The sequence below is a fragment of the Manacus candei genome, unplaced genomic scaffold, assembly GCF_025592945.1.
Source record: "Manacus candei isolate 608988 ecotype Guabito, Panama unplaced genomic scaffold, ASM2559294v1 h1tg000142l, whole genome shotgun sequence".
NCBI classification, from domain to species: domain Eukaryota; kingdom Metazoa; phylum Chordata; class Aves; order Passeriformes; family Pipridae; genus Manacus; species Manacus candei.
The window spans coordinates 546540-572421 of record NW_026138190.1 but is presented as its reverse complement, the minus strand read 5'-3'; the positions used below and the strand labels follow the sequence as shown (position 1 = coordinate 572421).

The window sequence follows — 25882 nt, the reverse complement described above, 5'->3', positions numbered from 1 at the left end:
CAGAAACTTTAACTAATGCCTTTCCAGTAGTTTATGCTCCGGCAGAAGGGGGTGGATTGGTAGCGACTATCACTGCCCTTGATTGGAAGCTACATAGTGCGCACTGGCAGGCGCTTTGCCAGGAGGCCGTAGCGGTTCAGAGACAGGCAGCTGACCCTTTGCACAGGGTTACGCTAGATGAATTAATGGGCTTCGGACCTTACGCCAGAATAGAGGCACAAGCGTTAATAGGGCCGGATAAGATCAGGGAGTCTATGCGCCTAGCCCGTCTCGCTCTAGATAAGATCAAAGCTCCAGGGGGAGTTCCGTCATATATGGGGATCAAGCAGGGAAGAGACGAGCCTTTTGGATCGTTTATAGATCGGGTTGCTAATGCCATCCAGTTAGCGAGGGTTCCCGAATATATGCATGGCGCTTTGCTAAAGCAGTGTGCACTGCAGAACTGTAATTCTACAGCTCGCAATGTCATTGTTACGCTCCCGGGTAATTGGTCAATTGAGGAGCTATTAAAGCGAATGGCGCAAATACCCCAGGGGCCTAATGCTATGTTAGTGAACGCAGTTAAAGAACTAGGTGAAAGCTTAAAGGAGCAGGCGAAGGCTACTAGCTCTCAGGTTTTAGCCGCGCTTGCGCCCTTACAAGCTCCAACCGGAGCCACCCAACGAAGCAGACCAGCACAAAGACGCTGTTTTCGGTGTGGAGCATATGGACACGTACGAAGAGAGTGCCAGTCCGGTCCGGTGTGGTGTTCTCGCTGTCAGCAAAACACGCATGTTCCTGCTATGTGCTGGCGTGGGTCGGGAAACGGGAAAGCCAGCGCAAAGGGGTCCCGCGCCAAGACACAAGTGACGGCTCCAACTACTCACAGCTTCCCGGCTCAGACCTCACACTGCATCCCGCAACCAGAGTAGACTGCACCCTAATAGACCAGCGTCCTCAGAAAATACCGACAGGAGTACACGGGCCGGTGTTAATCGACGGCAAACCAGTGGGGGCTTTGTTAATAGGTCGGTCCTCGTCCACAATGGCTGGATTAACTGTTTTAGTGGGACTGATTGATGCCGATTACACTGGAGAAATATCAATCATGGTAAATACACTATTTCCACCTTTGCATATACCGGCCAGATCTCGTATCGCACAACTGATACCGCTCCCTCAGATCGCTCCTGGACCATCGGATAAGCCCGAACGAGGAGATCAGGGCTTCGGATCTACTGGTGCATCGGCTCTGCTAACAATAGATTTGGCCAGATGACCACGAAAAGCTATCCAGCTCCAATGGAACTCACAAACTACACATTTAATTGCTCTTTTGGATACGGGAGCTGACGTCAGCATTGTTGCAGCTCGCAAGTGGCCCACATCGTGGCCCTTGGTAAACTCAGGAGCAACAGTTGCAGGAGTGGGTGGTCTGACTCTGGTGAAAAGGTCCCCTCCGATAACTATCACGTTGGATGAAATGACTGTGAACTGTACGGTGTCTGTTCTCCCCCTACCCGAAGGAGTACAAGCATTAATAGGGAGAGACATTCTCGCTCAGATGGGGATGGTTCTGACCAACGAACCAAGATCCCCTTTAGCATGACGGCCATTGCCTGGACTTTCCCGATCCTGCTCCAATGGAAGACAGAAACGCCGGTGTGGGTAGAGCAATGGCCCTTAAAAAGGGAAAGTCTTTTACAGGCACATGCGTTGGTGTCAGAGCAGTTACAACAGAGGCATTTGCGTTTGTCAACTAGCCCGTGGAATACTCCTATTTTTGTGATCAGGAAGAAATCTGGGAAATACAGGCTGTTACATGATTTACGTGCAGTAAATGCCCAGATGCATACGATGGGGGCATTACAACCAGGACTGCCAAACCCAGCTATGATCCCACAAAATTGGTTCCTGTTAATAATCGATCTTAAGGACTGCTTCTTCACTATTGCATTACATGAGCAGGATCGTCAGCGTTTTGCATTCACTGTTCCTGCTATAAACAAGGAAGGACCAGTGCAACGTTATGAGTGGACTGTGTTGCCTCAGGGAATGAAGAATTCTCCCACTCTTTGTCAGCTCTACGTGGACGCTGCATTACAGCCAATCAGAAAATCATGGCCCTCGACAGTAATTTACCACTACGTAGACGATTTATTGTTCGCCCAGCCGACTAAGTTTACAAAAGATCAAAAACAGCAGCTGGTTAATCAGTTGCAGCAGCAAGGCTTAGTCATAGCCACTGAGAAAATTCAAGAATCCAGTCCCTGGCATTATTTAGGCTGGCAAATCACAGACTCTGTCGTTCGACCTCAGAAATTGTCTATCAATATAGAGATTGCCACCTTGCACGATGCTCAGAGACTCTTAGGAGACTTACAGTGGCTGCGTCCAGTAGTGGGAATACCTAATGAGTGGCTAGAACCCCTCAGGCCGCTATTAAAGGGTACAGACCCTTCAACAGCAGCAACTGTCACCCCGGAACAGCAAAACCTCTTACATCGGATTACGACCAGTATTGCTGATCATGTCACACACCGACGGATAGAGGGTGTACCTGTCAATCTTACTATCTTGGCAGGAGAAAAGCATTTTATGGGAGCCCTCACGCAGCAAAAAATAAAAACGGGGGACAATCAAAAGCGGCTTGCAACGGGGGACAATCAAAAGCGGCTTGCAACATCAACTAAAGGGCAACAAATTGTGTTAGAATGGCTGACAACGTCTTTGCAACCACGCAGAACAGTCCAGGAAAGGATTCGGACTTTATCAGAGCTCATTAAAAAAGGCAGAAACCGGATTGTGCAAGCGACCGGGTCAGAACCACATGAAATACAAGTGCCGATAAGACAGGAGGACTTAGATTGGTATTTAGTCCATTCTCCTGAGCTGCAAGGAGCACTACTCGTGTCAGATGCCATCATTAACATCCGTCCTTTGCAGTCACCGACGCTAGCCTGGATGGCTACCAGGCGTGGCTGCAAGTTCCAAAGCGATCTGCAACACCACTTCAGAATGCAATCATCGTATTCACTGACGCTGGAAAAAGATCGCAGCGTGCCGTAGCCACCTGGAGGCACGAAGGGCGATGGCATCAACACTTCTTAAGCGCTCACTTAAAGGACTCTTTACAAACATTAGAGCTTGCAGCTGTTGTGTGGGCATTATCTCACTGGCTAGATCAAACACTTAATGTGGTTACAGACTCGATGTATGTTGCAGGAGTGGCTAATCAAATTGAAGATGCCAGCATTAGAGAAGTTAAGAATGCCAGACTCATGCAACTATTACAGCAGCTTCACAAAGCAATTGCTTACCGGTCAGCCAGATATGCTGTGTTGCATATCAGGAGTCATCAATGGAATATAGGGCTGGGAGAAGGAAATGCTAGAGCAGATCGTCTAGTGTCAACAGTGACAGAAGCTCCTATATCTCCTTTCCTGAGAGCACGAGAGGCTCATGCTGTATATCATCAAAATGCAAAAGGTCTCAGTCACTCATATGGACTGTCAATTGAAGATGCCAGAGCAATAGTGAAAGCATGCCCTATTTGCAGTCAGCAAAATAAAGGAGTAGGCCTCGGAGTGGGAGTTAATCCCAAAGGACTAAAAGCTAATGAGTTGTGGCAGATGGATGTCACACATGTTCCTGCTTTTGGTCGATTGAAATACATGCATGTGTCAATTGACACCTACAGTCACTTCGTATGGGCTACGCTGCAGCCAGGAGAAAAGGTCCAAGATGTGAAGCGTCATCTGACAGATTGCTTTGCTGTCATGGGAGTCCCTAAAACGTTTAAAACAGATAACGGACCTGCCTATGTTAGCAGGATTCTGGGACAATTCTTGCAGCAGTGGGACATAAAGCATGTTACGGGCATAGCTCATTCGCCTACTGGACAAGCTATAGTAGAGCGAATGAATGGAACAATTAAAAGCTACCTTGAGAAATACAAAGACATCAGGGATGCCCGAGAGAGAGTTAGCAAAACTCTTTTTGTCCTTAACCATTTGTGTATTTTTGGAGATGATTCAGTACCTCCTATCGTCAAACATAATCAGAAAGAGCAGGTGTCAAAAGGACCACCCATGAAGGTTCATTATCGGAATCCTAAAACTGGGATGTGGGAAGGTCCAGCAGAAGTCATCTTTATAGGCCGAGGCTACTTCTGTGTGTCTACTTCTACAGGTACCCTGTGGGTTCCCAGTCGTTGGGTCAAGCCAGCAATTGAGAGCCCTCGAGAACGAGGAGGAGAGACACCTGCAGTGCCTGCAGCCTCACCTGACCTTACACCACCACCTCCAGCCTCTTCAACACCTGATTCCCCTGCACCTGCTGAAGAGGGAGACACTGGAACAGCATCTGAATTAACTGAGGAACTGCAAGACTTACGTGCCCGGACTTGATTTACTGTTTTTGTGTATTAGTATAGCAAAGATGTTAGGATTTCTGTCTATTTCATTGTACGACTATGTAATAAGTTTTCTTCTTTTCACGGGTATGATTGCCAATGTTGGGGCTCTTCACACCATTGACCCTCGGAAAAACATATGGGTCACCTGGGCAAATCAAACAGGACAATCATCCTTTTGCTTGTCCTTGGCATCTGCCTCAGATCCTTTTCGTACTTGCTTATTTGGTATGCCTTTTAACTCGGTATATAAGTTAAACTTACTATTTGCTGGTTGGGTTTCATCATCGTGTGAGAATGAAATAATTATCTCTAATACATCTGCGTGCCTTATAAAAGCTCTCAATACCTCTTTACCCCAGAGTCCCCAGGAGTTAGACTTAATGAGATCATTGTCTGTACGTAATACAAGTGATAATGGGACTCAAACTTGCTTTATGCTAGGAACATTTCATTCTGGGTTAAGTGCACATCAAAGCCACGATTTGTCTAGATGGACTAATGTCACTTCACGTACCCCAGGGTTTAATTATAAAAATGTAGGAGACTATTGTGGCACTAACAATACTAACAACCAGAGCCTTGGGGCATATGGAGCTGAAGTCAAACTTTCCTCACCAGGTATTTGGGTTAACAACACTGCACGTGCCTTACCACCAGGTGTATTTCTTATTTGTGGTGACAGAGCTTGGCCTGGCATTCCTGTACGTGCCTTCGGAGGGCCCTGCTATATAGGGTCACTTACGCTGTTATCCCCATCCTTTTTACAGCTTTTAAATCTAACTTCATCACGCAAACAAAAGAGGAGCCTAAACCAACTTTCCTCAGATTGTGATGACAAAGTAGAGCTATGGGGTAGAACAGCTACTGTCTTTGGATCTATTGTCCCAGGTGTAGGCACGGCACAGGCATTAACATCCATTTGCAAACTTGCATGCTGGGCTGTAAAACAATCAAATGTCACCAACCAAGTAATAGCAGAACTTGCACAAGACGTTGGTAGTTTACGTCATGCCGTCCTACAAAATCGAGCTGCTATTGATTTTCTGTTGTTAGCACAAGGCCATGGCTGTAAGGACTTTGACGGAATGTGCTGTTTTAATCTTTCAGATCACAGTAACTCCATACATAAACAACTGCAATGGTTAACAGATCATACAAAGAAAGTGACAGTAGCGACTAGTCCTATAGACTCATGGCTTCAATCTATCTTTGGTTCTATATCTGAATGGGTTCTGAGTTATATTAAGGAAGGCCTACGATGGATATTGACAGTTATTGTAATCTTAGTAATAGCTCGTGTTGCCTTTTCTTGTATTACTAGACGAGTAAATACTACGACAAAGAAAGCATTGTTGGCCCATAATAAAAACGGGGGAATTGTAGAGGATTGGTTAGAAATGCAAGGACATATGAACATGGCTAAGGCTATGGATGAGCTGCTAAAGTATAAGACTACTGCTAAAGTATAAGACGCAGTTTTCACTAGGCCCATGAGAAAGTTTGAGATAGCAGGGCGGCAGTGTCCTCGGGTATCCTAAATTGAGCTGAGAAACAGGAGCTAGGCATTACCAAAACAAAAGACACTTAATGAGCCACCTGTGTAAACAATGGAAAGCAGTTAAGATGATATCACCACCTAACTGAGTACCAATAATGAGCCTAATTTCTGTAATATTCATGAACCTATTATAGATTGTATATTAAGCTACTGTCAATCTGTAATGAACGAAGTTCCTGGATTCTCACATTGAGGTGTCTAGAGCTTTCCGTCGCGACGTATTATTATTGTCCAGCCTGCCTTCCCCCACCCCCGACCGCCCCAGCCCATTTCCATTTCTCTGCTTCTTTTTCTACCCCTGCTCCCCCTCCGCTCCCTTCACTCTGGCATTTTTATTAGGAATGTTCTTGCTGTTCTCACTGTCCAGGCATAATCTGATCCACAGAGGAGCCTGTGTAATTTAATCCCTCAAGCACTAAATTCCTTCTCCTGTGCCAAGGACACAGGTTTGTTGTTGCCTCCAGCAATATCCCAGGCAGAGGAGCTGTGGCGGTGTCACACCATCACCCAGCGACTTCATCTACTGCGGCACTAGGAACAGGGGACTGAGGAGATTTAAAGAACGTGCTCTCTGCCTGAATACAAAATAGTATCACCTTTACCAGCAAACTCAAGTCACAGGAAACAAAGTGAAACAAATTTTGCCCTCTTAGGGCTCATTGTTTCTGTGACTCTGCTTTATCTCATCCACCCCCACGTTACTTGTCCCCCTTGACATCCAGCTATACAATACTTTTTCAACATTTTGGTTCTCCCTCCTTTGTTCTTCTCATGTTCTCTGATTAACAAACAGCCAGTTCATGTTGAACTGCCAAGTAACATAGCCTTGGAAATCTTTTATCCATGCATGGGATGACTGGAATCATCACTTACATCAGGGTTATCTCTACATGCTGTCTTTGTGTCGTCTGACATTTGATGCATGTTTTTTAAAATAATAGATGAAAGGGGTTACACTTTTTAAAGGTGCAAGGACCACTCAATTCAACTCTCACAGCTGAATAAATAGCACTACAATAAATACCGACATCAGAAAAGCATCTATTTTAAGTCCTGAAAACCAGAAAAGGGACTTTCCACATGGGTGTCCTGTCATCCAGAACTATTAGGGAAGAATTCAATCTAATAAAGAAACATACAAGTGTTCTCTCCAAGATCGAGGTGAGATTCTCTATCTTCTAACATTTCACTGACCTAGGAAGCAAGAATTTGTCACAGAATTAATACTGGAGAAAAATGAGACCAGTGAAACCTCCTGAGCTCAGGAGAACCTGACTGTGCTGGGGAATCAGAGCTTTCTCCATGGGAAATGAACTGCTCTGAAACAATGGGAAGAAACCAGGAACAAAGGCTGAGGTCAAATGCTCAAGAGTTAACAAACCCTTCCTCACCAAAAGGTCTGAGCTACCCTTAACTCATCTCTAGACATCCATGGAAATAAAATTTAGATGGTTTTTCCAGGGCTGAACGAGCTCATTCAGAGATGAAGGACTGGGACTTCTGTGGACACTTGTGCTGGTTTCTTCAGACACTTGTGTTCCTTCAGAGAGCCCCTGGAAATACTCACTGCGAGTGCCACCAGTGCCTGGGTCCTGTCTGCAGCAGCAGATTGCAGTGGGATGGGAGAAATGCTTTTCTGAGCCTCTGGGCTGGACACAGGCACAGCCTGACCCTGAACCCAAGGGAAACAAAGACAAATTCCATGGCTTTAGTTGGAGCAAGGTTGGGGGGGGGTCCTGAGGGCAGCACTACCCCAGACTGTTTTGTGTGTGTGTGAGACAGGCAGAACCACAAATGCCTGCACACCTCAGAGCAGTCAGTGTGGTGCTGTGCCTGCTGCTGCAGAGACCCCCAGGGAACAAACCCCAAGAGAAGTTTGGGTTTATTCCTTGCTCTGTGTCACTGGAATAGGATGTTCCACAGGAGCTCTGTCCCCCTCTGTGGCACCGGGTGGCTCGAAGTTGAAGAGAGGGGGGGATCAAGTGCAAGGTCCCTTCTGAAGTGTGTCCCTAAGGAGGACACTTGCCTTGTTATTGCTTATTATTTGTAATATCTTATAGATACATCATGCAATACCTAAGGATGGATTCTATAGAATATGTGCCATAGATATTTGGGTTGGGTCTGGCTGAGCTGCAGTTCAGTTCCCCACAGCAGCCCTCCCAGGGCTGGGCTTGGTATTGGCAGCTGGAAGGGTGTTGAGAACACCCCAGTGTTTTGGCCACTGCTGAGCACAGCACCAACACATTCCCTCCTTAGCTGAGGGCAAGAGCCTGGCAGGGGACCCAAGTAGGCCAGCTGAGCCCAACTGACCAAAGGGACATTGCAGCCCATGGGAGGTCAGCTCAGCTCTGAAAGCTGAGGCAGGGAGCAGGAGGGGGGCATTCATTGTCTAATGGCTGCCTGCTGAGGAACCCTCACAGGTACCCAAGCCCTGCTCCTCGGGAGTGGCCGACCATGGCTGCTCATGGGGAGCAGAGAACAAACCCTGCTGTCTTTGGCTTCTGCGCGCGCAAGCTTTGCTTTGCTTTTTGCTTTATAAAAACTGCCTTATCCCAACCCACGAGTTTTTTTTCCACCTTGCTCCCTCCCCTGTCCCACTGGGAAGGGGAGTGATAGAGCAGCTGGGAGGGCACCTGGTGTCCAACCAAAATCAACCCACCACACACCTGAACACTTCCAGAGACTCCACCCCCTCCCTGGGCTACTTGTTCCAGTGCCTGAACACTCCCTCAGTGGAAAAAGGTTTTTTTAACATCTAATCTGAGCCTCACCTGATGCAACTTAAGGCCGTTTCCTCTCTTCCTGTCACTAAAGGCTTTGCAGAAGAGACCAAACCCCACCCCACTAAAACCTTCTTTTCAGGTCATTGTAGAGAGCAACGAGGTCCCCCCTGAGCCTCCCCTTCTCCAGACTCAACAAGCCCAGTTCCCTCAGCCGTCCCTCAGCAGACATGTTTTCCAGAGCCTTCCCCAGCTCCGTTCCCTTCTCTGGACACGCTCCAGCCCCTCAAGGGCCTTTTGGCACTGAGGGGTCAGAACTGGACACAGCACTCCAGGTGGGGCCTCCCCAGTGCCCAGCACAGACCGGCAATCAGTTCTCTGCTCCTGCTGGCCACACGCTTCTCCACAAAGGCCAGGATGCCCTTGGCCTTCTTGCCCCTCTGGGCACACTCTGGTTCATATCCAGTCTCTGTCAAGCAGCACCCCCAAGTCCCTTCCTGCTGAGCAGCTCTCAAGCCCCTCTGCCCCCAGCCTGGAGTGTTCCAGGGGGTTGTTGGGACCAAATGGCAGGGCCTGACACGTGGCCTTACTGATCCAGCCTGTCCAGATCCCTCTGCACAGCCTTCCTGCCCTCCAGCACATCCACACTCACACCCAACGTGGTGTTGTCCATGACTTTACTGAGGGGGCACTCGATCCCCTGACCCAGATCATCAAGAACGGTGTTAAACAGGAGCAGCCCCAACCCTGAGCCCTTGGGAACCCCACTAGTGACCGGCCCCACCTGGATTTCCTTCCATTCCCCACCACTCCCTGGGCCATCAGACACTTTGGCACTCAGCAAACAGTTCCCCAGGCAAGCCATGAGCAGCCAGTTTGTGCAGGAGATGCTGGGGGAGATGGTGCCAAAGTTGGCTTTCTGGAATTCTAGAGAGACACATCCCCAGCCTTTCCCTCAGCTGCTGAGCGGGTCCTTTGTCAGAAAAGGAGATGAGGTTGGTCAGGCAGGACCTGCCTTTCCCAACCCCACACTGGCTGGGCTGGGTCCCCTGGTTGTCCTGCCCGTGCCATGGGATGGCACTGAGGAGGATCTGCTGCGTGGACTTCCCCAGTCCTGAGGCCAATGGGACAGGCCAGGAGTTGCCCAGATGCTCCTTTTGGCCCTTCCTGGGGATGGGCATTCCATTTGCTTGTTGTCAGTCAGCTGGGACTTGTGCAGTTTTGCAGCACTGCTGGGGAATGAGTGAGAGTGGCTTGGCCAGCTCTTTCTCCAGCTCCCTTGGGACTCTTGGGTGCATCCCATGTGGGCCCAGGCACTTGTGGGGGTCTCATTGGCAGAGCAAGTCACTGACCATTTCCTCCTGGATTGTGAGGGCTTCACTCAGCTCCCCATCACCAACTTCCAGCCAAAGCCTGCCTGCCAGGTGTCCAAGGGGTCAGTTCTGCTGCTCCCTCCTTCCTTCCCCCACAATGGAAAACTCCCTCATTTTGTGTCCCTGTGCCCCAGACGGCTCCGATCACCACCTCAGGGACTGCAGGGCCTCATGGAACTAAAGGAACATTTGGAGATTGTGGAAGCTCATGGAATCAAGAGGCCATTGTGACCCTGCAGGGCCTTATGGGCCCACTGTGTACCCTCATGGAACAAAAGGACAGAAAGTCATGGATGAGCGATAGGGATAAGCAAGGAACATTTCCTTTGATGCAGCCGTGGAGAGTAACAGAGCCTGATGTAGGGACAAAGGGACAATGATGGCAATGTTCTATTTCAATTTGGACACCTTGAAAATGCAGCTTTTAGACTTGTTGGATGACGTCTTTGGGGAGAAGGAGAATGTATTCCCTGCCGTTTGTATCTGCTCTGCTGCTCAGCCTATTGATATCCCCGCTAACGGGGCTTTAGGGCCTCTGCTGAGGGCTCTGTCTCCTACCTTGACTTGTGGGAATCTCCCTGCGGTGGGGGGTCTCTCTCCTGCCTTTAAGGGTGCTCCTTTACCTCCGGCGGGGGTTTTCCACCCCCGTCCTTCCTCATGGTGCTTTTGGGAAACGGGGCTGCTTTTGGCTGCGGCGGCGCCGGGGCCGCGCCGGGGCTGGATGCCTGAAGAATGGACACACAGCCCTGGAACCATTGGATCTCCTGGATAATTGAAGTGCCTCTAACGGAAGGTGCAGGGCCTGCCTGCCCCTCCTGCCGAGCACCAGCTCCATCTCCTGCTTCTGCCCAACGGCTTTCCAGAAATCCAGGGCTGGGTGTGAATTGAACGCTACAGCAAGGGGCAGGATAAAGTTGCTTGGCTTCCACCCTTGGTGTCTTCGTGTTTGTGATCTTGGGAATCCTCAGGAACCTGGAACAATGCCAGAATATCTGTTGTTGTAAGCCATGTACATGGAGATTTTTTTTTATATGTGTTTAAGTCTTCCTTGAAAATACAACTGATAGAAAACAATGGGAAAAAAAAGAAAAAGAAAAAAAAAGGAGAAAAAAAAGACGAAAAAAAGATAGAAAAAACAGGAAAAAATGAGACAAATAATAAAAAAGACAAAAAAAAAAGTGGAAAAAGAAAAAGAGAAAGAAAAAAGAAAAAAGGGGAAAAAAGAAAGCAGAAAAAAATTAAAAAGAGGAAAAAAAGAAAAGACAGAAAAGGAAGAAAATCGAAAAACTTATTATCCTCACTACGCTCACGTGCAAATGGCCGCTATGACCCGCCGCAAGGACTACAACTCCCATGGTGCCTCGCGGGGGCGTGGCGCGCTGATTGGCTGCGGCGGTGTTCTCTAAACGCGGTGCGCGCGCAGAGCGCCGTGTTGACTTCCGGGAATCGGTGATGGCGGCGGGGCCCGCATTGTGCTGTAAGAGCTGGCGGGGGGTGCGGGAGAGCGGGGTCTGGGGGTCCTCTCGGGGGCTGCGGGGAGCGCGGCTGTGGGTGGAAAGGCTGGAGGGCTCGGGAGGGTTTGGCGGGGGGGGTTCGGGGGTTCCCGAGGGTCAGAGCGCGGGGCCTTGGAACCCTCTCGGGGGCTGCGGGGCCCGGGGGGCCTCCCAAGAACCCGGATGGTCTATTCAGTTCCTGGGAAAGTGCCTCGGGAAAAAACATTCGAAACTACCCAACCAACAAAAGAACCCCGAAAAAGGTCAAGGAAAAGCTGCAAGGGCCAGGATGATTTTTTTGCTTTGCTTCAGTTTTTCCTTGGTCTCCTCCTTCTCAGACTTCGCCCTTTCATTTACAGAAAGCTTTTCTGCTGTTCTGTGGTTTTGGGGTTCCTGAGGCGATTTTGTGGTCCCTTAGGAGCTTTTAGGGGTCTCTGAAAAGGTTTTGGGGGGTCTGTGAGGGGATTTGGTGTCCTGAGGAGACTTGGGGGGGAGGTTGAAGGTCCCTGAAGGGGTTTGGGAATCCCTGAGGGAGTTTTGGAGTCTCCGAGGAAATCGGGAGGTCTTGGGGGTCTTTGAGAGGGTCTTTGAAGCAGTTTTGGGATTTCTAGGGGGATTTTGGGAGTGAGTCCCAGAGGGTTTTTGGGGTCCCTGAAAGGGCTTGGGGGGTCCCAGGTGGGTTTTGCAGGTCACTTGAGAGGGTTTAGGGGTCCGGGGGGGTGGTGGTGTTGATGTCTCTGAGAGGATTTGGGGTGTCCTTGAGGAGGTTTCGATGAGTCCAGGGGTGGATTTCTGAGGGGAATTCATGACTTTTGAGTCTCAGGACTCACCTGTTTGTGGTGTTGCCCCTCCTCTTCCCCCCCCCAAATGTCTCCTAACCTCCATTTCCCTTTAATCCCCTCCCCCCACAGATCCCTTTTAACCCCCCAAGACCCTTTTAACTCCCATAAATGTACCCAAAGCCCCCCAAATCCCCATCCAACCCCCCAGATCTCCCCCACCCCCCCCTCAAATCTTTTCCAACACCCCCACAAGGGACCACTCGGCACCCTGGGATAGGAACACAGTGGGCTGTACTGAGGGCACTGGGCTGTAGTGGGAGGACACTGGGGGGTGTTCAGGTGTCCCACGACAACATGGCCCAGCTCCAGGAGAGATCCAGGGAGCAGTGTGGAGGTACTGGTCTGTACTGATTTCTGCTGGTCTGTCCTGGTCTGTACCCCCAATCCCCAAAGCCCCTCCCCAGCTCCCCCAGGACCCTCCCACACCCCAAAGCCCCCGAGGTCCCCCCAGGCCCCTGACTTGGTCCTGCTGCCCCTTGAGCATCTGCAGCACCTGCAGAACCAGGCATTTCATCAGCAAATTTGCAGCTGACACCAAGCTGGGGGTGTGTTGATGTGCTGGAAGGCAGGAGGGCTCTGCAGAGGGACCTGGCCAAGCTGGATCCATGGGCTGATTCCAGGGGGATGAGGTTCAAGCAGGCCAAGTGCCAGGTCCTGCCCTTTGGCCACAAGAAGCCCCGGCAGCCCCCCGGGCTGGGGCCAGAGTGGCTGGAGAGCAGCCAGGCAGAAAGGGAGCTGGGAGTGTGGATTGACAGGAAGCTGAACAGGAGGCAGAGTGTGGCCAGGTGGCCAAGAGGGCCAATGGATGGTGTCCTGTTTGAGGAAGAGTGTGGCAGCAGGAGCAGGGAGGTGATTGTTGGGCTGGACTGAGCACTGGTGAGGCAACCCCTGGAGTGCTGTGTCCAGCTCTGGGCCCCTGAGTTGAGGAAGGCCCTGGAGGGGCTGGAGCAGGTGCAGAGAAGAGCAGCGAGGCTGGAGAAGGGAGTGGAGCACAAGTGGTGTGAGGAGAGGCTGAGGGAGCTGGGGGTGTTGAGGCTGGAGAAGAGGAGGCTCAGGGGAGACCTCCTGACTCTCTGCAAGTCCCTGCCAGGAGGGTGTAGCCAGGTGGGGGTGGGGCTGTTCTGCCAGGAAGCAGCAGTAGGACAAGAGGGCTGGGTCTGGAGCTGTGCCAGGGGAGGTTTAGGTTGGATATTAGGAAGCAATTTTTTGCCAAGAGAGTAATCAGGCCTTGGAATGGGCTGGGCAGGGAGGGGGTGGAGTCCCCGTCCCTGGAGGTGTTGAAGGTGAGAGTGGATGTGGCCTCAGTGCCATGGTCTGGGAAGCACAGCAGGGTTGGATCCAGGGTTGGACTTGATGATCTCAGAGGTCTTTTCCAACGTGGCTGATTCTGTGATTCTCTGATTCCCATTCCTGTGGCAGCACATGCTTGAGGCTCCATCCCCAGGGTGATAGAGATGTCTGTCCATATCTATCTGCAAGGTTAGTCTGTAAATGTGCGGTGTTAGAAAAGCAGGCTGAGTTCTGGGCTGGTTGTAGAAGGAGAAAGAAGCCCAGAGGCCAGTGCAAGCAGGCAGCCCTCAGCTTGCACATCATCTCCCCTCCCTGCAGGTTCCTGTCCTTGAGCCCAGGCCCTGAGGTGAGGCTGAGAAGTGGCGCGGAGGTGAGCCCAGAGCTGTCCCTGAGGTGAGCCTGAGAATAAGTGCAAGGCAGAGGTGCTGCTGAGGAAGGAGAGCCCCGTGGTGGGGAAGGCACAAAGCTGTGTGTGCCCATCCCTGAGCAGGTGCTGTGTCCATCCCCTGTGTGCCAGGTGAGCTGGGGCTTTGCTGCAGAGCTGTGGGTGCTGATTTGAGCGGCTGCAAGTGCTGAGATGGTGGGCACCCAGGAACACCAACTGTGCCTGGCCACGGAGCCTGCAAGGAGGAGCAGGGACAGCCCTGGCAGTGTGAGGGGCCAGGTTGTCCCTGTGCCTTCCCCTGCAGGCCCTGGCTGTCCCTGCTGGGCCCCTGTCCATCCCCATCAGGTCCCTGCCTGTCCCCCCGGGCTGAGCTCCCCCCAGGAAGTGCCCTGGAGCTGAAGCTGCTGCCATCCCCCCCCTGCAGCCGCTGCCCCAGCCCAGGGAGCAGCAAAGGCAGGGCCAGGAGCAGAGGCAGCAGCAGGGGAGCCCTGGGGGGCCGGGAAGCTCTTGTGTGGGGCAGGAAAGAGGCGCTGGGCACGAGGCCGGGGCTGTGCTGAGCAGGCCCAGCCCTCACATCCCCCCAGCCAACGCCGGCTGCCCGGGGGGCTTGGGAGGGACCCCCAGCCCGTGTGCCCCACACTGAGCTGGCAGAGAGAGAGCCAAGGGACAGGGATGTGGGCAGGGCCCCGGGTGAGGGACAGGCAGGGCCATTGCAGGGCCACGGTGAGGGCACAGCCTGTGGCAGCAGAGCTGCCCAGGGCCGGGGGCAGCCAGGGGTGTTGGTACCAGCCAGTGCTGGGGCCGAGCAGAGCACGAGGCCTCTTGCAGAGCCCTGGAGCAGCCTCCCACTTGCCAGCCCTGCCCTGCTGGGGTGACACTGTCCCCTCCCTACAGGACACTCCCGCAGAAATCTTCAGGGGGCCCTTTTGTGTCTGTTCCTGGTTGCTGATTTCTGCTGGGGTCCCAAGAGCCCCTCTGCAATCCCATCCATGGGGCACAATCTTCTCTCCAGAGCTTGACTCACTGTAGGCTTTGCAGGGAAATCTGTGCTGGCAGCTGTATCCTCAGCCCCAGGGCAGTTTGTATCTCCAAGTGCTGGTCCATCCTGGGGACCCAAGGGATCCTCTGCCATTCCATCCATGCAGCAGGAGTCACCCTCCTGCCCTTGACTTCCTGCAGAGGAACAAGTGCCATCTCTCTGTTAGAGAGAAGCCAGATGCTGCCCCTGGGCCATCAGAAGTGGTGCTGAAGCCTCTTTCAGCCCAGCCCTGGGTGCAGTTTTCTCATCCCCTCACCGAGTGCCCGCTGACCAACCAGGGCGTTTGGCACACTTGGATTGGTGGTTTGGAGAAACAGCCCCGGACTGGCAGGGGGCCAGATAAGCTCAAGGAACAGCCCTGGCGAGTTTTAAGTGACACTACATTAATACAGCTCTTTATTAATATATAGCAACTCAATCAAGTGTTTCGATGGAAGAGTATGGACAGATTGCTCCAGGATCAATATGATCAGGCAAATGCCGGGTTTATTAGGAAAAAGACAGATTATATAGTGCTCATGATGCTCAGCTTCTTGTTCACACAACATTGGTTACATAAGGAAAACATGCTTTGCTGTCCACTGCTAATTGGACCACAACAGGTGGTCATAGGAGATGAGAAAACTTTATTCACCTGCCAAAACTCCTCCTTGGCATCTTGGCACAAGGCCTGCAGCCATATTAGTGGCGCAGCATTTTTTACTATCTGCACCCAGCCATGCCAAGGTGAAACACACAGAAATGCAAAGAAAATTGTTCACACAATTTTCATCGTGTAACACAAGTGCTCATGAAATGACCTCACTCCCCTCATCCTCCCAATTAAACACCTTTTTTTTTGGCAGAATCTTCATATTTTTGAGTATTTTCTGGCTAAATTTTAACTTTTTGCAGTTTGGAGGGGTTCGTCTCACTATTTCTGAGGTGTTTTTTGCCTGAATCTCGGTGGTTTGGGTTTTTCTGGACTGAATCTTGGTGTTTTGGAGGTTTTTATGGACACAGGATGCCTGGTGAGTTCTAGAGATGGACTTGGCCAGGAGGAACCCCGAAGCCAACGCGCTCAGGCCTTGTTTTCCCCCCCATCAGGATTTGTTCTTCCCAAAGCTTGGGCAGATGGAGGAGGAGGCTGCGAGGAAGAGGAAGATGCTGCGGGCTCCCCAGGCAGGTGAGGAGGAAGTCAGTGGCCCTTTGGGCCGGTCTTGTGCTGGCTCTATCAGCCGAGCATGGCCCCGGCTGCAGGACAACCCCGCTGCCGCCGCCGTCCTGCCAGGGCCGGAGTTGGGGGGATGTCCTTGGCCTTCCCTGTGGGCCGGAGGCAAATCCCCTGCCTGTCCTTCTTGCTTCCTGCCCCAGGCCCCGAGCTGAGGACGGAGAGCCCGGAGGACAAATCCCCCCAGCAGAGCCTGGTGGGAGAGGCCGTTTTGAAGGGCTCCCCGGCGCAGGAAGGCAGCGGGGAGGAAAAGGGCCGGAGATCCCCCCGCAGGAGGGGCTCCAAAGCCAACCCAGGGTGCTCTGAGGAGGAAGGGGAAGGCGGCCGGAACCTGGGGCAGAGCTCCGACCTGGTCGTCCATGAGCAGCCTCCCAGCAGGGAGAAGGCCTTCAGGTGCTTGGAATGTGGGAAGAGCTTCAGGACAAGCACCATGCTCCTCAGCCACCAGCACATTCACACTGGGGAACGGCCCTACACCTGTAGGGAATGTGGGAAGAGCTTCAGGCAGAGCTCCCACCTCCGCACCCACCTCCGCACCCACCAGCACATCCACACTGAGGAACGGCCCTACACGTGTGGTGAATGTGGGAAGAGCTTCAGGGAGAACTCCATCCTCCTCACCCATCAGCGCATCCACACTGGGGAGCTGCCCTACACATGTAGAGAATGTGGGAAGAGGTTCAGGAACAACTCCAACCTGATCCAACACCAGCGCATCCACACTGGGGAACGGCCCTACTCGTGTGGGGAATGTGGGAAGAGCTTCAGGCAGATCTCCCACCTTCTCAAGCACCAGCACATCCACACTGGGGAACGGCCCTACAAGTGCTTGAAGTGTGGGAAGACGTTTCAGACCAGCTCAGATCTCCTCCTGCACCATCGGACACACACAGATGAGATGCCCTTCCTCTGCACCGACTGTGGGAAGGGCTTCCGGCAGAACTCCCACCTCGTCAGGCACCGGCGCATCCACACCGGTGAGAGGCCCTACAAGTGTGGGGAGTGTGGGAAGAGCTTCACCCAGAGCGGTAACTTGACCACACACCAATGGACCCACCGATAAGGGCCCCCTACAAGTGCCCTGACTGTGGGAAGAGCTTTGACTGCTGCTTCCACCCCCAATGAACCCCCTGATGGGGAGGCAACCCCTGGAGTCCAGTGACTGTCAGTCCATCCCTTTCGACCAGAAAGGGCCAGTCCCCTTTCACAGGGGCAGCTTCTTCCAACAGAACCCTTCTTGGAGGGGTGTGTGGAGATTCCTGCCTTGGCTGGGGACCCCCCATGGTCACTCTTGGAGGTTGAGAGCAGAGATCTCCCCACGAGCGTTGGTCTGGGGGAGTTCCATCCATCTCTAATTAAGAATTATTGCTTTTGTGCCAGCTTGCGTAGAATTACTTCAACAATTGCTTTAGTGTAGAGCACTGTCCTATCTTATCCTGTACTCCTGGTAATTTTAGTGTGTATATTGTGCATAATTCTGCTGAAGACCTTTTGTCTGATCCTTTGTAACCCTAAATGATTCATTTGCATCAATAGATCTGATCTGCCATCATTAAAACCTGGGGGACAAAAGTGGTTCAGTCACAACTCTGTAATTCCTCTAAACTGAAAGTGTTGGCATAATCCAAGGCTGAGATTGGATCCAGCAGCCCCCAGCACCCCACAGGAAGTTGGGAGCTCAGGGGGCCACCTCCCTTTCCCAGCTCCCCTGTGCCCAAAGACCCCCATGGGACCGTGGGACCTGCCAGACCACCCCCCCTTTTCCACCCTTGTCCCTGTTTCTCCCACTTTCCCATTTTCCCCTCAATCCCCAATGTCCTCTCTGAACACTTTTTGGGTCCCAACCTGCCGATGCCTAAAATCTATTCTGGCACAGTTTTAAACTTTTATACTGTTGTTGGCTATTAAATATTTCTAAATATTATATCTAATATTTCATAAGTGGGATTAATTTAAGCAGTGTCTTCTCTCTCATTTTTAACTGTGGTAGCAGGTGTTCATCACAGGTATCCTGCTGAAGTCAGCAGCTTCTTCTCTCACTCTCACAGCATGCCCAAGGCCGGTTGATGGTTTTCAGTGTTATCTCTGAGGTCTCTTGCTGGGCAGCTGCCTCTGGCTCCCTCGCCTGAACACATCTGGTTTCCCCCAATTCCCTCTTTTTTATTTCCTAATTGAAACACTAAAACTTGTGCAAAGCTACAGCGAACCAAACGTGACACACAAGACATAAAACATGGCACACTAAGCAAAATACAGAAAAACACAAAAATTCCAGTTAGAGCTACAATGGCAACTTTCTTGAGTTTTGGACCTAGGTTAAAAATATCTAGCCAGCTAAACAAACTGTCTAAGCCTGGGTCCTTCTCTGCATTAAGCTGCACTGTTAGGGTTTTTAATTGAGCAAGGCTTTGATGAATCGACTCTGAGTGATCAGAAAGATTCATGCAGCAAAGGCCTTCAAAATCTTTGCAACCATGTCCACGAGCCAATAGCAAGAAATCAATGGCTGCTCTTTTCTGCAAAGTGGCTTTCCTAATTGAACTGACATCGGTTAGTAAGGCGTCAGCTGCTGAACTGGTGGCATTGGCCTCCTTGGCAAGCCAGCAGCCTGGTCTATCCAAGGTGGTCCAGGCATGAGCTGTTCCAATTCCAGCTACAAGACTGGAGAATACTCTTTCAGCTGGGCCCCAGATATGTACTCTTGAATTGCAATTCTTATTGTATCGTTGCACGAATCTTTTTTGCCTCTTTTGAATGTGTGTGCTTATGGGTAATTTGTGAAGGTTAAACAGTGTTAATTTTCCAAATGTGCACGGTCCTCCTTTTGCTCTAGTGGGAATACCTTTCCACACTCGTGGCTCACAGATTGAGAAAATACCATTGGGCAAGCCAAGAGGTGTCGCCCCTGATTTGAATACTGTAGAATTGAGTGATTTACACCAAAAACGAGCATTTTGGCATGTTCCAGAAGGAGATATGCCAATTGCCAAATAATGATTTGAATTTGAATCTGAGGGATCAAATTGAAAACAGAAAGGTGCAGTCAGACTGCCCATGACATTAATTTCTTGGGGTTCTATTGAAGTTCAAGGAAAATTATTTTCAAGGTTTTGGTTATTGGCACATTGTAGTAATTGTGCCTTGTGAAGGTTAGAGCACTGTGGCAAGTACTGGTGTAGAAAGGTAATCCACTGGGTGCAATTGAAAGGAAGGCCTGCTAAACAGGTACGAAACGGATCAGTTGGGGCAGCCACAGACAAACACAATGTGTCGGTCCCGGTTGCATTGGTGAGTGTCACCCAGACATTCTGCTGGTCAAAGGTGGTCCAGTCAGGAGGCATGGCTCTTGTTATGAAGATGATCCAAGGTAGGGTCGCACGAAACGTGAAGGTATCCATCGCGGTCCTCGATCTGTGGAGACACAAGCATAACCTTTTCCCCAGATTATTAAGGGACAAGGACCTTGCCATTCTCTAGTAACTGGATCTCTGAACATTACTTCTGCCTTCCTCTCTGTGGAAACGTGCTGGGACAAAGTGACGCTGTGCTGCAGAGAGATCTCCTACTATTCTATTTAGAAAGTTAAGCACATATAAAGCCTTATTTAAACACTCTTGGGGAGTTAAACCTGAACTTCCTCTTTTCTGTTTCTGCTACATGTCTTTGAGTGTGCAATGTGCACACTCAATTACAGCCTGACCTGTGGGGGTGTGTGGAATACTTGTTAGATGTTGTATTCCCCATTGTTCAAAAAATTCTTTTGTGTGTTTGGACATATAAGAAGGTCCAGTGTCTGTTTTAATTTGCTTAGGTACTCCCATGTGTGCAAAGGCTGTAAGGAGGTGACATTGTACATCCCAGCTTTTCTCCCCAGAATGAGCTGTAGCTACTAGAAATCCTGAAAACGTGTCAATGGAGACATACATATTTCAGTTTGCCAAAAGAGGATATGTGTGTTACATCTGCTTGCCACAGCTGCAGGGGTTCCAATCCTCGAGGGTTGGTTCCTTCAGGAGCAATGGGAGTGATTAGCTGACAGTCTGGACAGGATGCTATGATAGAATGAGCTTGCTCTAATGTGAGATCAAATTGTCTTTTTAATGCCCTTGCATTTTGATGAAAAAATTTTGATGTGACAATTTGGCTTGCTCAAATCACTGAGGTGCTATTACTGCTCCTGCAAGTGCATCAGCACATCAATTACCTTATGAAATTGGACCAGGAGGCAAGGTATGAGAATGCACATGCATGATGAAAAATGCAAATTGCCTCTTTTCAACTACAAACAGTAATTTCTGAATAGGGCAAACAGTGCCGCATGATTGACTTCTTTCAGATAGGAGTGTTCAATTTGTTGAACCACTCCCACAACATACTGAGAATCAGAAACTATGTTTAAAGGTCCTGGAAAGAGTGTAAGTGTGCAGATTACTGCTGATAATTCTACAAGCTGTGGTGACCCATCACATGATGTATATCCTGTTGCCAGGATTATCTTTCTGCCACACTACGACTCCATTTCCCGTTTTTCCTGAACCGCCAGTAAAGACAGTTTGTGCATCTGTTAAAGGAATAGGGGAGCAGTGTGTTCTCAGCTTCAAAGGAAAGTTGTTTAAACACTGTAAAAAAGAACAAGCAGGTAGGTGAATACTTAGCTGACCTGCAAAATCACTTAAGGCAGTTTGAAATTCAAAACTAGCCTTCTCTAGCCATTGTAAATGCTTTGTTGTCATTGGCAAATACACAGTACATGGGTCACACCCTGCAAGTTCCCAGCACCTAATGCAGCCTCTCTGAAATATGCATGATATCATTTCTGACTGAGTCGTTACTGTTTTAGAAAACTGATGAGCTAGAAAAACCCATTCCTATAAACAAAACTGAGTATTGTTCTTGTACAACTGGCCCAAGAGGCCAAAAGGTTAAGCGAGTCCCTTCAAGGTAACTAACGCTACTGGCTTATCTAAGAGATGGTGACTGGCCTGGCAGGAACTGAGTTTTTGCTCTATAGCATGCAAAGCAGCAACAGCTTCTGGTGTTACCTGTCTGGGCGAAGTTAGTTCTGGATCTCCTTTAAGCAGGCAAAACAATGGATGGAGTTCATCAGTGGAAATATCCAAAATAGATCTGAGCCGGTTAATAGCTCCCAGCAGTCTTTGCAAATCATTGAGGGTTTGTACTGAGTTTGACAGAGAAACACACTGGGGATGAATGGCTGTTTGGGTTATTTTCCATCCCAGGTAATGCCAAGGAGGTTCTTGTTGTACTTTTTCTGGTGACACTTGAAGGCCATAGGTTGCCAAATGTTGCTTTGAGGGCTCTTTGCATTAGTTCCTTATCAGCTGCACAGATTAAGATGTCATCCCTGTAGTGATATATGCAGACTTCTGGATACTGCTGACGTACAGGTGACAGCGCAGTGGACACAAACGGTTGACATATGACTGGACTATTCTTCATCCCTTGAGGTAGGACTTTCCAGTGATAGCGAGCATGCAGTTCACTGGTGTTAATAGATGGCACTGAAAAAGCAAACTTTGCATCTCTGGGGTGTAAAGGAATGGAAAAGAAACAGTCCTTTAAGTCAATGATAGTAAGTGGCCAGTTTTGAGGCAGCACTGATGGCAAAGGTAGGCCTAGTTGGACAGCTCCCATTGGCTTGATGACTTCATTAATGTGTCTTAGATTGTGCAATAGATGCCACTTGCCACTTCTTTTTTGGATCACAAACACTGGGGAATTCCAGGGACTGGTAGAAGCACAAATGTGTCCTGCTGAAAGTTGTTCTTGAACAAGGGCTTGAAGATATTGCAGCTTGTCCTTTCTGAGCGGCCACTGATCCACCCACACCAGTTCATCAGTCGTCCAGGTTAGGGCGGGGACCAGCTGATGTTCAGTGGCCTCTGGAAAAAATTCGTAGTGAGACCAAGTCCCCATTGTCCCAAAGCATCTCAGCCCCACAGCGTGATTGGCAAGTCCAAAACAAAGGGATGAACTGTGGCTGTATGCTTCTCAGGGCCTGTGATTGTAATTGTATGCAAGCTTTGTTGTGGTGCTGTAACTCCTGCCACTCCCCTCAGTGCCTTCTCTGGCTCCATAAGCACCCAGAAGGGTGGCCAATCTCGAATAGAGATCAAGGTCACATCGGCACCCATGTCTGCCAAACCTCTCAGGTGGATAGTCTCTTTTCTCCAGAATTGTATAAGGAGCAATGTAGAACTGGGCATTGTGCTGACAAGGGCTGAACCCAGGAGAGAAAATCATCTATCTCCCATCTGTCTTTTGTTGTGCCAAAGTCTGGCTTTTCTCCCTGATCGGAGTTAAACTTTGTTGGATCAGGATAAGCTGAGCAATGAGAGTGCCTGCCTCTATATGGACAGGGGGTGCAGGTGTCCACAGCATTATTTTTCTCTCTCCCACAAAGTTGGCATCTATAATTCCAGGCAGTACGCACACACCTAGTGCAGAGGTTGATGTACGACCTATCAGCAAACCGCTGTGGCCATCCTCTAGAGGACTTTGAATTCCTGTAGAGACTACATGTATTTCATTATCAAAGAGTTTGAAGGATTTTGAAGGGCTCAAGTCTATTCCAGCATTGCCTGCAGTGCGTGTTTGCAGAGAACTAGCTGGCTTAAGTGAAAGGCTTGAAGTTTGGAGGCTATGTTTGTCTTTGCACGACCTCTCTGCACGCTCATATTTCAGTTTCCCGAAGGCTTCTTACCTTTACCTGGATGATGCAATAGGGATCCATCCTTTGCATATTTGGAGTGGCATTCCCTAGCAAAGTGCAGCCCCTTGTGACAACGAGGGCACATTGCAGGCTTAGCACTGTGTTTTTTCATGGGACAATTTTTTTGAAAGTGTCCCTTCTGTCCACACTCACAGCACAATGGTTGTGGCTGGGAATCTGGTTGAGGCTCGTAATCTAGAGGAGGGTCTTTAAAGGTGACCAGTGCCTCTGCTAAAGAAGCAGTTTTGGAAGCTCGTGAGCCTCCATTTCTGCAGGCTTCAAGCATCTCTGCAATGGTAGGATTACATAATGCATGCAGTATTTTTTGGCAGTCTTCACTGGCATGTTCTATCACTATATTTTTAAGGACAGTTTCTTGTGCTGGAGCATAATCTATTTGTTTGTTTATTGCATTTCATAGCCGCTCTGCATATTACATAAACGGTTCCTTAACACCTTGTTTTATCATGATAAAGGACTGTGTAGCCACCCCTGTGTCTGGTACTTTTCTAAGTACTTGTAAAGCTAGATTTTTTAGCAAGAGTCAAATCAAGCAATGGGATTTGAGCCTGAGCTGCTGCTGTTGCATAAGGTCCCTCCTCCATAAGAATATTTTAATATGTGCAATTGGCACTCGGATCATAGGTGACATCTCTTCTGCCTGCTTCTTTACTTTACTTTTTCCATTCTGCTTCAAATAATGTGTATTGCATGGTAGTAAGGAGCATTCTCGCTATTCCTGCACAGTCATAAGGAGTCAGCACAAAGGTGCCAAACAAAGAATCTAAAAGCCCTCTTGTAAATGGAGCCTCCAGCCCCTATTCCGTAACAGCCTGCCGTAAGTCTTTTAAAACCGGATATGGGACAGGTTCCCAGTGGGGTTGCTGACCGGCTGTAAAGATAACTGGGAAGGCTTGCATCATATGCAAATCTCCTTCCTCTGCTGCTGCTTTCCTAACAGGAGCCCGTCTGTCTTTTGGATCGGCAGGGAATAAATTTTGCTCTTGTCCTGGATTGTAAGGACACGGCTCCCAAGAGTTCCCACACGGAACTGGAGCAGGCAGGAACTCAGAAGCGCAGAGCAGTGACCTCACGGGAGGATTCACTTCCTGGGGCGGACTCGCCCCTCCCCTCTGGGAGGGACCCAGCGCCATCTTGGAGTGGCACAGTTAGAAATTCTTGAGCTGGCGGGGCAGAGAGGGGGGATCCCTCCAGCTTCCCAGGGAGAGGAATGGAGTCGAGTGGCACCAGAGCAGCCGTGTCTGCTTGCTCGGGACTCAGCACGGGCGGAAGGGTGGATGGATGTGGCAGGACCCGGCCCACATCTGCGGTGGCTGTGCCCCCCGAGAGCCCCCCTCCCGCGGACGCTGCGATGGCGAAGGGCACTTGGGGGTGAGGGTTTTCCGTGTGCGGCAGCTCCGTAGCTTGTGAGCTGGTTCCCCCTTTCTCCACCTCCTGGGGTGAGTTGGTGGGTTTTTCAATTTGTTTTTGCTCCAGGAGTGGCATTTTTTTAGATGATCTATCTTTTAGAATCTCGAAGACTAAGTGCCACGGTCTCAAGATGCTGGCCACTTGTTTGTCCCCTTGGGTCGCAGCATTCCAGAGCTTAATTCCTATATGATCCCACTCCAAGACATTAAAAACATTTGAAACAGTTAAACCGGGTTGACTTTTTTGTGCCCAAAGAAGCAGATTCTGTAGCGGTAGGTCTTCTACCTTCGACCCATGCTCTTTGAGCAGGCATTTCATAAATTTATAAACATCTTTTTGTTCAGAGGACATATTTAACCCCATTATTATGATTTTCTTCTAATTATTGACTATTCTTAAATTGTTCACGACCACTCACCTCCCTGTCCTGCAGCAAGGGATTCTGGCACCATCTCTGGAGTTCGGTCATGCTGCGTCACCGAGGTAAGGGACCTGTAACCACCACCTGCTATTCCTGGTCCATTCCTAAATATAAGGAATTAGAACCAAGTCCCTACTTTGGGCACCAAATGCCGACACCTAAAATCTTTTCTGACACAGTTCTAAACTCTTTTACTGTTGTTGGCTATTAAATAAGATAATCTGACTGCATCACTAAAAATAGAGGTTTTATTCTTTTGTCCTCTTCGTCCAGTAGAAGGGAACAGAGTTGCCCGGAATGGTGGAAAAAAAAGCATGCAAGGTTTACATTAAAGCATTTTTATCCCACCTAGCGCAGGAGGTTTTAGGCTACAGGGAAGGAGGCATGCATGGACCTATTTAACATACTGTCACATACTTTTTCTAACTTATCCACACTATTCAAATTTTTCTAACAACACGCTGTCATTCTTAATTATAAATTAATTCATATTTCATAAGTAGGGTTAACTAAAACAGTCTTTTCCTTCTCATTTTTAACTTTGGTAGCAGGTGTTCACCGCAGGTATCCTTCCGCTGAAGTCAGCAGCTTCTTCTCCCCCTCTCACAGAGTGCCCAAGGCCGTCTGATGGATTCCATCGCTGTCTGAGGCCTCTCTCTGGGGAGCTGCCTCTGGCTCTCTAGCCTGAACACCTGTTTGGTCTCCCACACTCTGGTAGTTTTAGTCTAGGCCTTTCCTCAGTGACCAGTTTGTAACCAAGGAAGTGGCCATGTTCCCAGTATTCCCAACGATTTTTACGTAAGCCAGGGTATAAACAAGAAGGGAAGAGAAGCCTTCGCTCTCTTCCCTTCCAGTGGTTCTGAAGGCACAGGTTCCCTGCTATCGGTTCTGCTGTGTGGGGGAGTGAGGCCTAGTGAGGCCTTGTAGACCTTGGGAGGCAGAGGGTGCTGGTGGTCGTTCAGCGCGATTCTGCTGTCCCAAGGAGAGT

The 25882-nt window shown here is 49.8% G+C and overlaps 4 protein-coding genes across 26 annotated transcripts in view; 2 read left to right on the top strand and 2 right to left on the bottom strand.

Moving 5' to 3' along the window:
- The window catches only part of LOC127462842 (zinc finger protein 239-like), a 211337-nt gene extending 193493 nt beyond the window's left edge, over positions 1 to 17844 (top strand). The window contains exons 1-3 of one of the 2 annotated variants that reach the window (XM_051771770.1): positions 11208 to 11527; positions 16186 to 16264; positions 16453 to 17844. In XM_051771770.1, coding sequence (XP_051627730.1) covers positions 16213 to 16264; positions 16453 to 17372 — 972 coding nt within the window. In that variant the 5' untranslated portion in view covers positions 11208 to 11527; positions 16186 to 16212 and the 3' untranslated portion in view covers positions 17373 to 17844. Of the gene's footprint in view, positions 1 to 11207; positions 11528 to 16185; positions 16265 to 16452 lie in introns of those variants that run through there. The other variant, XM_051771771.1, reaches the window with a different exon arrangement.
- Positions 1 to 25882, top strand: part of LOC127462835 (zinc finger protein 239-like) — a 306020-nt gene that overhangs the window by 227075 nt on the left and 53063 nt on the right. The gene's annotated exons all lie outside the window — the stretch shown is intronic.
- Positions 1 to 25882, bottom strand: part of LOC127462846 (zinc finger protein 239-like) — a 293082-nt gene that overhangs the window by 227408 nt on the left and 39792 nt on the right. The gene's annotated exons all lie outside the window — the stretch shown is intronic.
- LOC127462852 (zinc finger protein 239-like) overlaps positions 1 to 25882 on the bottom strand; it is a 151438-nt gene that overhangs the window by 90313 nt on the left and 35243 nt on the right. The gene's annotated exons all lie outside the window — the stretch shown is intronic.